Source organism: Pistacia vera, unplaced genomic scaffold, assembly GCF_008641045.1.
Source record: "Pistacia vera cultivar Batoury unplaced genomic scaffold, PisVer_v2 Contig432, whole genome shotgun sequence".
Taxonomy (NCBI): domain Eukaryota; kingdom Viridiplantae; phylum Streptophyta; class Magnoliopsida; order Sapindales; family Anacardiaceae; genus Pistacia; species Pistacia vera.
This window is the reverse complement of record NW_022196260.1, coordinates 1,492,482-1,506,407: the sequence shown is the minus strand read 5'-3', so window position 1 is coordinate 1,506,407 and position 13,926 is coordinate 1,492,482. Positions and strand designations below refer to the sequence as shown.

Here is a 13,926-nt window from a genome sequence, read left to right as displayed (position 1 = left end):
AGATGAAAAACGAGCATCATACGACAATTTATCCCATGAATTAAAATTTCCCCATAAGCTTTAAAAGATCATAATCAGAATAATAAAACAATATATCATCCTATTATTCATACAATCTTATTACTTATTTCTCCTTTTCCCACCAAACTTTCTCACCAAACTACCAATAAATTGATTTAATTTCAGCACTTAATTCTCTTCTCATTAAAATACCAACAAAATTTTAAAGATGAATATGTGATATCCATCATTCATTTGATGAGGAATTAAAATTCCTAAGAAAGCTAATCTCCTCCTTTCTAGCCATGTCAAACTTTAAATCTCAACAGAAAATAATTGCCCCCTCCGAACATTTCTAAGAGAAACTAAGAGATCCCCAAACACCTGCTAAACCCTTCCGATCAGCACAGCATTGTACTTGTTTCGTTATTCCAGTGATACTCGGGAGGAAAAATATGGAGAACTTTCACATCAATTGGACAATCCATTCCTCTTCGATGTGATAAATGAGAGGATATCTGAACAACTTTTCACATTAGTTGGCCTCTTGATTTTTCCAACACTATTCCTGAAAACATGAAAACACACTCTTCATTCTTGACGTAGTATCTTTGGCTCTTAGCATGTAACATTTTCAATAATAGAAAACCTGAACTCTCAAAAGTTCACAAATCCATCAAGACACGTAACTCAATAATTCAGCAGAAAACTTCAAATTATTTTTCTACAAAGACAGGCCTCTGCGCCGACCTGAAGTTGAAATGTGAAAGAACACCACGAACTCGATATAACAACGAAATTATCAAAATTAGGTGCTTCGAGGTCTATAATTTTCGTTACATGAAAGTTCTATAATAATTGGTACTATTCTAACCCCGCGAGTAGCCTAACAATAGGATAGTACTCGATCATATTTTTAGAATTGATAAAAATCTAAATCAATAAACTTAGGTTTATATGTTGAAATAAAATCTGAGAATCCTCCTGAATAACTTTCAAAACGAATAATATATTATTTAGGGTGCTGACAACCAACCCTACAGACTCTCATCAAATAAGGAATAAAATCTAATTAAACACAAAAATAATTAAAAAAAGAAAAGAATCTCGACTGTGTACTAATTATAAAATAAGAAAAGATTCTAAATAAATAGAAAAAACGCATAGAAAACTTAAAACGGCCTGACACACATTGAAACAGTAGATTTTGTCTTCGAAAATGCACCTAATTGGAAACTCTATTGCCATGTCTTCGGACTCAAAACGACCTTTCTGTTGATAACCTATGACTGTCAATTTTTATCAGAACAAAAGTTAGGCTATTAAGTTGTACGCTCATTTGACGTTCTACGTCACATTCACACCATTAAAGCATTTGAGCAGCCTAATAATGGCTCAAGTGTTATCGCGTCAGGGGTGGTGATAAATTAAAATGGTGCACGTTCATCACTTCCCTGACTTCAACATCCCCACTATAGGCGCTGCCGAGGCTAAACCAAGTTCTTGTCAAGTCTAATCATTCTAAATATCGAACAAGAATCGACTACTTAATTGTTTTGCTGCATTGCTTTGATAGCTAATCATTCATAAGATCATTAACTAAATGCAATTCATCTAGCTAGAATGCTTCAACTGGATAGATTCTGTGTACAAGCTCCATTCTATCTATCCAACTTAATATAAAAGACCGGTTAGAAATGTCGCGAATCATGTTCATAACCACATCATTATTCTGGGCCAACCTAAAGTCAGTTCAGTTACAGTAGCTCATTATCATATTCCAAACACAAAAGAAAACACAAACAGCAAAGACTATATCCAGATTTACAATTACAAATATCTATCTGTATAATTAAGTTCGCGTGTGATATACCGGGGATTGATCAGTCGACAAGAAGCTTCCTTAGCCGTGAGTCGAGGCCTCCTTTCTCTGTAACAAAGCAAACAGCATCTTAAGCTGAACAGAGTTGATTTGAAAGACATTTAATCAGGAAAAACAATATTTAAAAAGTCCATATTCTCTGCCAGAAATTCAGAAGGAGCAGAACTTTATCAGAAAATAATCAGTCGAATGTTGTTAGAAACATGGCTCAAAGTAGTATTCTCACGCCAAATGTCTAATGTTCTGTTTTTTTACACGAAGAATCATCATCAAACTATTATCATGATCCCTTGGAGTAGTAAAGTTGGGAATTATATTTCGATAACTTCTAACGTTTCTGTATTTCCCCTTGTTCACTTCTTACATGGATTGCTATAAAACTGAAACTAACCAAACTACGTAGAATAGAAGCCTTCTCATCAAAAAACAGCATTTCAACTCCTCTTTCAGGGGATTTTTTTTCCTTTATCGAGGGAGGGAGCGACAAGAGCATAAATACAAACCAGTCTTCGAAAAACAAAAGTCATTCATCTAGTAAGTCTTTCTATTTGATCAAGCGATAAGTACAACAATTAACGAAAAAAAAGGTTAATTAATTTAAAAAAAGAAAAGCTTATTCAGTGAGGCTGATTTTCAACTTGTCCACAAGACACAGAAACTAAGACAAGAAAACAGAAAATTATATATGTATTACAGAATGCAGATGTACCAGACACATAAGTTATTCCTGGTAAAAAAATACTTGAACCAAATTATTACATTTTAAGATACATATCACAAAAAAATTCCAATTTCCATCATTCTCATTTCCTTCGACTAGATGCATGGCGAGTCTTTCAGGAAAGAGTCATGCTTTACCTCAGAATCCACTTTATTATATAAACTGGTTAATGTCGTCTCATTATACCGTACCCAATGAATAATTCAAATTAAAACAGCAAATTAGAACAGACGAAGTTTATCAAGTAATATATCTTCTATTTTAATCCATGTCATTATTGGCCTAATTTTAAGCAAGATTATGCACATATGAAAGGATATTATTAATAATGAAACCCAAAGAAAAAGTCTAGTCTAGCACAAATTCTTTTCAAGTGTTGGAGCGGCTGACCTGAAATGGATGAGGAGCGGCAGTTCGAATAAACCATGTTCTTAACCATTTCCTTCTGTGCTGAAGTTTGTGGACCAGAGATACTTGCTTCAGGAAGATTGCCTTTGAAAATTTGGTCCTCTGCTATAAGATTTGTGGACTGAACTGTTGGTTCATTGTTCTTCGTAGTCAATCTCCTTGTTGATATTTCCTTGGTGACCTTTTTGACATACCGAACCGATCCTGAAATTATAAAATAGGAAATATATCAAACAGTTACGAAGCGAATTTGCCACAAACAAAAAAGTTTTCGCATGCAAATTTGTGAAGGCCGTTGCAACTTAAGAACCAAGATACGGTAATGACAACCAGGTATTACTTGTCCATGATAACTGCTGTCCTAGAGCTAATATGTATCTTTCAGAATCGGCAAAGCCATGGTTAATAGATAAAATGCAGATACAGACTCTTCAAAAGAACCGCCTCCTTACTGGAACATTAATGTAACAGCATCTAGATTGAATTCACTGGTTAACTGTTCTCCTTGTGGAGAAGTTGTTATATGCTCAGAAACTAGCATTCCAAAGGGGGTAGAAGTAAATAAGTTGGTTTGACATCAGCAAGAGACATTCATCAATCACATGCAATTGATACACAAGATGACTATCACATTTTCAGATCTATCCTGTCACAAAGCTCATAACTCACTGCCATCTAATTAGCTGCCCGAACACCAAAGTGTAAATCCTCTACCACAGATCAGCAGAGAAGTATGGCTACTTCCAAACAACATTTGATCATTTGCCGAATGTTTCCATTTATTGCATACGGCGATCTTTCGATTCTATGTAAACTGGTATCTTACCAGCTAAGAGGTCGTTGTAAAAATAAATTTTGCTCATTAAATCACTAGCTCATTCAACTAGTACCAGCTAAAAAAATGGTTAAATACATGAAACCATTGATGATTAGAAACTTATCAATCAATATGTTGTCAATAAGGAATAGGCAGAAAGCATATCTTCTGCACATGTTGCCTAAACAATAAAAGATCGAAACGAAATTTAACCATCCAATGCAAAATACAAAGGGTTTTATTTTCAAAATACTCTTATGAGTAACCATGAATTACATCCTTCTCACTTCAATTACATCTAAACATTCTACTGACACAATTTCAAATAACCAAATTCGCATTTAAACGCGAAATTCATGATCTATAATACACATGGGTTCTTTACCAAAGAATGCAATCAAGAAATCAATCAAAATTACCTTTAGCAGGAGAACTGATTTGTCGATTACCAAACATGGATGCATACATATAAGAATCTGATTTCATATAATCAACAATCTTCTTCAATAACCTCTTCTTCTTTATTCCTCTAATGGGTTGTTTTATCTCCAATCCTTCAAAAAAAAAAAAAAAAAAAAAAAAAACCCATTAAAAAAAAAAAAAAAAAAAATTAAAAATAAAAACCAAAAAAAAAAAAAAAGGTGAAATTTAAGAGAATTTTTGTACCTGCAGAAGAAGAAGAGGTGAACTTTGCCTTTGGTGAAGGGGAGTTTGAATTGACGAGAAGAGGAGCAAACAAGTAAGAATCGGCTTTGAGATAATCCACAACTTGTTTAACCAATCTCTTTTTGTTTCTCTTATTGGGAAAACTCTTTTTATTGTTCTTCATTTGAACTCCTAACATTACTTTCTTTGTTTTCTCCATGTTGATCTTGTTTTTTTGCAGAAAATGAAAAAACGGTGAAAGCTTTTTCAAAAAACAGTTTTATCTTCTGGCGGTTGATAACGTTAGAAACACATGTACGTTAGAGAAAGCAGCAATGTGTCAAAGCTTTCTACTTGTCAATTTTTTGATGTAGCAACGTGTTCAAGTGTATCCAGCTTGTCTTTTGGGTGAACATGGAAAATTTTTTATGGGCCTCCCATAAAAAGCCCAAATTTTGAGACCCAAATCCGTATCTTCTTTTGTCAATATCTACAATATTCTACATAGGGGGTGTTTGGTTCAGAAATGTTAGATTATTGAGAATGTTGGATTACTAGAAAGATAGATTATCTTGGAAGATTACTATGAATCTTTAGAAAAATGTGTTTGGTTAGTTGGTGGGTATGCTATATTAATATATTTGATTATAGAGAATAAATTGGTGGGTTTATTATTTAAATTACCAAATTGTCCTATTTTCAAATATTAATATAATATTATTTTTATTATTAATTTTTGCATAATTTTATTTAACCCCCAATATTTCAGATTTAGTTAAAACACCATAACTTATATAAAACTTTAATTTATTACGAAATCACCCGCACCACCTGTTGCCGTCTGTCGCCACCGCAGACCACCGTCGGAAGTCTCCGAAAGTCCCCATCAGCAGCTGACCATGACCAAGAGGCTTTGATATGGCCGTTTTCGGCCATATTGATGGCCGAAAACGGCCATATCAGGCTAGATCGATGGATCTAGCCGCTAACGGCCAGATCCTTGGCCATCATCATCCAGATCTGGCCTGATATGGCCGTTTTCACCCATCAATATGACTGGAAATAGGCATATCGAAGCCTCCCGGAGTCTCTCATCGAGTCTCGTTCTTTTTTAGGGACTCTGGTGATTTTCCGGCGGCGGCCCATGATGGTTGGCCTGTTGTCGGGGATGGTGGCTGGGTGGCAGTGGTGGTGGTGGCTGGGTGGTAGTGATGGTCTGTAAATTATTTTAAATATAAGGGCATTAAGGTATTGAAATAGGATATTAATGTAAATTTATTTTAAAGTAGGGGTATTATTGTCCAAATTTTTTATTAATAAGGGATAAAATTGTAACAAAATAAGATAACCCTAGTAATCTTAGAATACCTAAGAAAATGGAGGTAATCAGATTACCTCCAATATTACCAATAGTAACCACTATTGGTATTTGAAGATTATCGGTATCTTATATTACTTGACAACCAAACATGGTAATCAAGTAATATACGATAATATTACCCCAGTAATCTCATATAACCCCCAACCAAATGCCCCCATAAAGTATTTTATATTCATTTTTTCAATAAACATATTTTATATAATAAGATAAATATAATATAAGTGTATTTTTATAATTAAAAAAAACAGAAGCAATATTTTAGAATTGGAAGAGCAGAAAATTGACAAATTAAGACAACGGGAAGATAAGGAAGTTGATCGATCTGCTTTAGGGTTTGCTTACACAGAAAGTTCCTACTCAAAGGTATCATATACTGAATTTTTTTGCATCCAGACTTAAACTCTTAAAGGGCGACTATCTTAGAAGGCAAAATTTTATTTCATCAAGTGACTGTAAAATCCTCTGAGTCTAGCTCTAGGTTTAAGAAATTGTGTGATATCCCTACAAAAAAAAAAAAAAAAAAAAAAAAAAAAAAAATAGCCAATACTTAGCGACCTTTCGCCCAATTAATTTTTTGCTTAATTCATAGTTTAAAATGCTATAATTTGGATTTCATATCTTCCCCTAATTTATTGGTGCTTGTTTGGAACAGTGTAGAACCTATAGTGAAGTCACATCCTTTAATATGTGAATTATTATCTCAACCATAGATTTTATTTCTTCAAATTCATAAAGTTTTGACTATTAACGAGAAACACATCCATCAATTAGATGTAAGATCAAATCCAATTTTGACAATTCTGGGCTAAACAGGAATTAGAGAAAACATTAATATAGAATAACGCTAGCTTGTTGACATAATTAGCAATGCACCATGGACGTGAACTCTTTGATTGGTTTTAAACCTTTGCATGTTAATGGAGTCTCTTCGTTCTTTCTACTACCATGGGTGTACAGAATGGGGCCAAAAACCAGCCTAGCCGATACAAAGATTGAGGTGACACCTTCTGTGCAAGCGTGTGTGCGATCATTGACAAATCATTGTCTTCACAAGGTCTAAATCCATTGATGCCACACACGGCATTCTCGTTCTCTCATAATAATAATAATAAATTTCATTTTCACGAGGCAATGTACCTTTCAAATTTATCCTTTCAAACAGAACTTGATGAGAGATGAGGACGCACGACGCAACCAAAATCAGAACCAGAAAACTCAAGCTTTTGACACAAACATTGGACTCTATTAAACTTAATTTCCCTTTCATATTCACCACTTGTTTATACTTAGTTGTTCATTATTCTGGTATATATATGGACATAAAATTGACTCGGTCCATCTATTTTCTGTGCCAAAAACGGTTCTTTACAATCCCCATTTGTGCATTTCTTTTTTGTTTTTTGGAATTCGAGTTTGTGAAATAAGACAGAGTTTGAAGGGCCAAATTTATGAGTGGTGGGAGATGCAAATTAAGATTGTCACAACACAATTGGATTAGTGTAGTGTATTGTTATTCTGATGTTGAATTGCGTTATCTTCGTCTGTGTCGGCATCATTGTTGATTTGTAGAGATTTCACAAGAGATAAACACATAATTCGATGATCAGTGACACATTTATGCCATAAAGATTGTAAAATTCCCCATACGAGCTTTAAAAAGATCCTAATCAGAATAATTAAAACATATATCATACCCTTTATGATTCAAATAACATATCTCTAGTATCTTATTTCTCTGCCTTTTCCCCACCAACTTTTCTCTCCAAACTACCTAATTTGCTTTTAAATTTCGCACTAATTCTCTTCTCACTTAAACTCCAACAAATTTTAAAGATGAAATGTATATCCATCATTCATTTGATGAGGATTAAATTCCTAAGAAGCTAATCTCTCCTCCTTTCTAGCCATGATCACAACTTTAAAATCTCAACAGAAAATGAATTGCCCCTCCGGAACATTTCTAAGAGCAAACTAAGAGATCCCCAACACCCTGCTAAACCCTCCGATCAGCACGCTTTGTACTTGTTTCTGTTATTCCATGTGATACTCGGAGAAAAATAGGAGAACTTTCAACATCAATTGACAATCCATTTCCTCTTCGATGTGATAAATGAGGATATCTGAACAACTTTCTCACATTAGTTTGGCCTCTTGATTTTTCCACCACTATTCATGAAAACATGACACCACACTCTTCATTCTGGACGTAGTACCCATCTTTTATGGCTCTTAGCATGTAACTATTTTCATAAGATACACCTGAGACTTCTCAAAGTTCACAAATCCATCAATAAACACTGTAATCTAATATTCGCAGAAACCTTCAATTATTTCTTACAAAGACGGCTCTGCCGCCGACCTGAAAGTTGAATTTGTGAAAAGACCCACAACTCGATATAAACAAAAACGAAATTATCAAATTAGGTGCTTCGAGGTCTATAATTTTCGTTTCTACATGAATTGTACCTATAATAGTACTATTCTAACCCAGCGAGTTAGCCTAACAAGGATGTGTACTCGTCATATTTTTAGAATTGATAAATAAATCTAAACAAATAAACTTAGTTTTAATGTTTGAAATAAAATCTGAATAATCACTGAATACTTTCAAAACGATACTATATTTATTTAGGGTGCTGACAACCAACCCTCAACAGACTCTCAATCAAATAAGAAATAAATCAATACTAAAACCAAAATTAATTAAAAAAAAAAGAAACTCTGACTGTTGACTAATTAAATAAGAAAATATTCTAAATAAAATAGAAAAACGCATAGAAAACTTAACGGCTCTGACACACATTGAAAAGATTTGTCTTCGAAATAGCACCTAATTGGGAAACTCTATTGCCATGTCTTCGGACTCAAACGACCTTTCTGTGTGATAACCTCTACTGTCATAATTTTTATCAGACCAAAAAGTTTTTGTCTAGTTTAACGATTGTACGCTCATTTTGACGTTTCTACCGTCACATTCAACCATCTAAAGCACTTTTGCAGCAGGCCTATATATGCCTCTCTTGACTTCCCCACTGTCACAACAAGTGTCTTTCGCGTCCTAATCATTGTCTATATATCGTAACAATATTTCTCGTTCTTGACTATCTTACTGTGTGTTTTTGCCTGTCATTTCTTTGCGTTTGCATCTCCAGTTTCTAATAGCATACTGTGCGTAAGCATACATTTAACGACCTATGTCAATTTATTGCTAGCTAATGTGTCTATCAACTGGATAGATATGCAGGTCAATCATTTTCATTAATTCATTACTCTGGCCAATCCTGACACTCTCTGTCGTGCTCACGTTATTACAGTGACGCGTCATTCTCCATATGCCAAACACAAGACCGATCGTACATACCAACTACGTACAAGTTTGACTATTCATCGCACATAATCAGCTTCGTGCCATCGAGATTGCATCCTAGCCGTAGAGTCCCTTGACAGTCCTCCTTTATCGTAAGCAAAAGGATGCACATAAGCGGCAGAGTCTTCGGTTGGTCGGCCCATCTACGCAAGTGGCTGGGTTGAGAAACATACAGAGGGAGACATGCACAGGAATATTAACGTCGAATGTGAGAAGGCTCAAGTAGTATTCGTCACGCCAAATGCCAGCGTGTTTTTACCGGAGTAGCATCCATCAAACGATATCAGGAGCCCTGGAGGATAGTAAAGTTGGGAAATATTCGATAACTTCTAACGTTCTGATCCCTGTCACTCTTACATGGAGCTAAAAACGGAAAAACCAAACTATGTAGAATAGAAACCTTCCATAAAAAAAAAAAGACATTTCAACTCCTCTTCAGGGGATTTTTTTTCCTTCTATCGAGGGAGGAGCGACAAGACATAAATATAAACCAGTCTTCGAAAAACAAAAGTCATTCATCTAGTAAGTCTTTATTTGATCAAGCGATAAGTACCAATTAACAAAAAAAAAAGGTAATTAATTTAAAAAAGAAAAGCTTTCAGTGAGGCTGATTTTCAACTTGTCCACAAGACACAGAAACTAAGACAAGAAAAAGAAAATTATATGTATTACAGAATGGCTGTACCAGACACATAAGTTATTCTAGTAAAAAAATAGTTGAACGAATTATTACATTTTAAGATACATATCACAAAAAAATTCCAATTTCCATCATTCTCATTTTCCTCGACTAGATGCATGGCGAGTCTTTCAGGAAAGAGTCGTGCTTTACCTCAGAATCACTTTATTATATAATCTGGTTTTCTCATATATACTGTACCCAATGAATAATTCAAATTAAAACAGCAATTAGAACAGACGAAGTTCATCAAGTAATATATCTTCTATTTCAATCCATTCATTATTGTCCTAATTTTAGCAAGATTATGCACATATGAAAGGATATTATTAATATGAAACCCAAAGAAAAAGTCTAGTCAGCACAAATTCTTTCAAGTGTTGGAGCGGCTGACCTGAAATGGATGAGGAGCGGCAGTTCGAATAAACCATGTTCTTACCATTCCTTCTGTGCTGAAGTTTGTGGACCAGAGATACTTGCTTCAGGAAGATTGCCTTTGAAAATTTGGTCCTCTGCTATAAGATTTGTGGACTGAACTGTTGGTTCATTGTTCTCGTAGTCAATCTCCTTTGTGATATTTCCTTGGTGACCTTTTGACATACCGAAACCGATCCTGAAATTATAAAATAGGAAATATATCAAACAGTTACGAAGCGAATTTCCACAAACAAAAGTTTTCGCATGCAAATTGTGAAGGCCATTGCAACTTAAGAACCAAATACGGTAATGACAACCAGGTATTACTTGTCCATGATAACTGCTGTCCTAGAGCTAATATGTACTTTCAGAATCGGCAAAGCCATGGTTAATAGATAAAAGCAGATACAGACTCTTCAAAAGAACCGCCTCTTACTGGAACATTAATGTAACAGCATCTAGATTGAATTCACTGGTTACTGTTCTCCTTGTGGAGAATGTTTAAATAAGTTGGTTTGACATCAGCAAGAGACATTCATCAATCACATGCAATGGATACACAAGATGACCATCACAATATTCTAATCCTTTATAAAAATTAAAAGGCATTCTGTCTTATAAATATAGTAAAACTATGGCATTTATGATCAACGTCCTCACTAGTTCTATTGATGCAAAAGAGACAAAGAGTTCAATAACGTTATCAGGTCGGTAACATTGAACGACAATCATTATGACAAATAGTAAATAATTTCATAATTGAAATAATATAGAATAATACATACTAAAACAAGTAATCACACACAAGTAAAGAAAAAGAATAATACGCGTTATTTACCATAATTCATTTAATTAATAGATTATGTTTAGTAGAGTCAATATTATTGAATACTGACCTATCTCTCTCATTACAATAAATGTATTTATTCTGTGATTTGCTATTACATTCATACAAAAGAATAATAAGTTTATATATTAGGTTTAAAAAGGAAAACCTAATATTACAAGGATTCATTTTTCTAAGCCTAATCAAGCTAAGAATTAATTACTTAGAAAAATTCTTCAACATCTCTTTATTGAATTAGCAGTGCTAATCTTGCAAAGAAGCTTACAAAGGAGGTATACAAAGACAACCTTCACCCTTAATCTTCATGATTTCTCTCTCTTTTTTTCTTTTTTTCCCTTTTTTTTTTTTTTTTCACTTTTTAGGCTTCTTTGTAGAAATTTTTGTAAAGATAAACTTATCCTTATTGAATAGGCTCAAATCGCCTATGGACTGGGCACGGAACCCTTGAGTGTGTCTGTGCGGTCCCTTATTATTGAAGTGGTCAATATCTCCGATAGTAATAGATAAATTCATGCTGGATCCTCAGTGTTTATTAGTTGTAGAAAAGGACATATGTGGTTGTGAAGTGTTAAAGAGATTTGCCGTGATAAACTTAGAAAATCAAGCCGCTAAGAGGCCCAATCACAAATCATCGAACATTAATTAATTTGGACCCGAAAACTGTAAAGACATGTGCAGGATATATTCATCCAAGCGTAGAGAAATTTATAATAAAATTGTCTTTGACTTAGGAGTAGAAAAAACTAAAAAACACTTTAGGGTTGTCGTTCTCAGTCCAAGCTTCGATCCATCTGCTAAATAATTGGAGTTTGATAGATGCAGTTACCAAATATCATCTTTTGCAGGTAGCACTACCATGCACAATAATTTATAAATACAGAGAAATATATACGGCTGCGTAAACAGATCATCCTTGTAAAATCTTATTATATATATGTATTAGTATCATCGATCGTTAAACTTCTAAACTCTTTCTATATAAAGAGTAGATTAAACAAGATACAACCAAAATCTCCCTCAGACATCATAGAAACCAGATAAATTCCGGAGCAAACTCACTTTGACTTGGAGTAACAAGATGTAATCAGCAACACTTTGAAACAAAGTCTCCATGTCCATTTCTTGGCAGCCTGTAGGATTAATGATCCTCAGAAGCTGCTTAAGCTTCTTCCTTTGAGTTGATGATGAAGTTCGATTCATCACTCTTGCTTTCTTTCTTCTCAGGTGGAAAGAGCTCCTCGATCTCATTATGATGATAGAGAGATTAATGAAAGAGATGAGTTATGGTTTCTTATGATCAATCAAAGCTTGAAATAGATGGTTTTTATAGGCAAAATAAATAAATAAATAAATAAAATCAATCTAATCAGAAAGAATAATGAAGCATCTCTTCAAGGATAACATTTGCACATGGGTGTAAGTGTGCACCAAACATTATATATCTCTTTATCATAAGATATCTTTTTATCATCATTTGATAGTTTGATGATAAAAGAGCAAAAAAAAATTTCATAAATTTCTGAATTCGAATCCTCTCAGATATTAATAGGGGTAATCATCAGGACTTTTATCCAATAACAATTCTAAGACTTTAAAAGATTAGTAATGATACATACAAATGAGCGTGTAGACATTAGATTAATAATGATAGTACAAATAAGCGTATGGAATGATAGTACAAATAAGCGTATGGACATTGATAAAAAAATAAAAAAATAATAATAATTTACTAGGGCATGACTAAATTCGATGCATTACTTATACAAAAGTAACGAGAAGTGTAATCAATCAATCCATGCATCCATCAATCAATCAATCAACAAATCATACAATCAAATTGAAAGATTACAAATCATCAAAAGATTCTTGGAGATTTGAAGTAAAATCAAACTTTCACGATCGATATCAAACAATTTAAACCATACAGTTTTCATCAGATCTTCAAAAAGGTGTTCTGGGCAAGTCTTTGTTTGGGTAAAATCCAATTAAACTATGCCGACAAGACGCACCAATCGTGCAATACTGGACGATTGAACAACCACTAATTTCCTGTAGAATTTTCTGAATGATGTCAACTTGTTGCGAATCGTTGTACTCAATTATCGAATGAAGGCGGCCTTGATATTAATTATAAACACTGGAAGTTTAGAGGTCTATATCCCAACTGAATTCACTTTGTGACATTATTGGATTTTTAAGCAAATAAGAGCATGCAAGCCAATATTTTAGAATTGGAAGAGCAGAAAATTGACAAATTAAGACAACTGGAAGATAAGGAAGTTGATAGATCATGCTTTAGGGTTTGCTTACACAGAAAGTTTCTACTCAAAAGGTATCAATAATACTGAAATTTTTTTGCATCCAACTTAAACTCTTAAAGGGGCGACTATCTTAAAGGCAAAATTTATTTTCATCAAGTGACTGTATCCTCTGATTCTAGCTCTAGGTTTAAGAAATTGTGGTGAATATCCCTACAAAAAAAAAAAAAAAAAAAAAAAAAAATAAGCCAATACTTAGCGACCTTCGCCAATTATTTTTTTGCTTAATTCATAGTTTAAATGATATAACTTTGGATTTCATATCTTCCCCTAATTTATTGGCTTGTTTTGGAACAGTGTAGAACCTATAAGTGAAGTCACATCCTTTAATATGTGAATTATATCTCAACCATAGATTTTATTTCTTCAAATTCATAAAGTTTTGACTTATTAACGAGAAACACATCTCATTAATTTAAGATCAATCCATTTTGACAATTCTGG

The 13,926-nt window shown here is 33.7% G+C and overlaps 1 protein-coding gene across 1 annotated transcript; it reads right to left on the bottom strand.

The window, feature by feature from the left end:
- Positions 1-1,759: 1,759 nt before the first annotated feature.
- LOC116143812 lies at positions 1,760-4,740 on the bottom strand. The gene is made up of 4 exons (XM_031429270.1): positions 4,495-4,740; positions 4,248-4,382; positions 2,994-3,215; positions 1,760-1,930 (listed from the first exon to the last, which is right to left on the bottom strand). The coding sequence occupies exons 1-4, from the start codon at positions 4,691-4,693 to the stop codon at positions 1,884-1,886; spliced, it is 603 nt and encodes a 200-aa protein (XP_031285130.1). The 5' UTR covers positions 4,694-4,740; the 3' UTR covers positions 1,760-1,883.
- Between the last annotated feature and the right edge of the window lie 9,186 nt (positions 4,741-13,926).

Bases quoted from the DNA above. Each gene is read 5' to 3' on its own strand.
- LOC116143812 (XM_031429270.1), bottom strand. From the start codon at position 4,693: ATGGAGAAAACAAAGAAAGTAATGTTAGGAGTTCAAATGAAGAACAAT. The intron at 4,383-4,494 runs GTACAAAAATTC...TTTTTTTTGAAG, and splicing joins CACCTCTTCTTCTTCTGCAG to GATTGGAGATAAAACAACCC. The intron at 3,216-4,247 runs GTAATTTTGATT...TTATAATTTCAG, and splicing joins AATCAGTTCTCCTGCTAAAG to GATCGGTTCGGTATGTCAAA.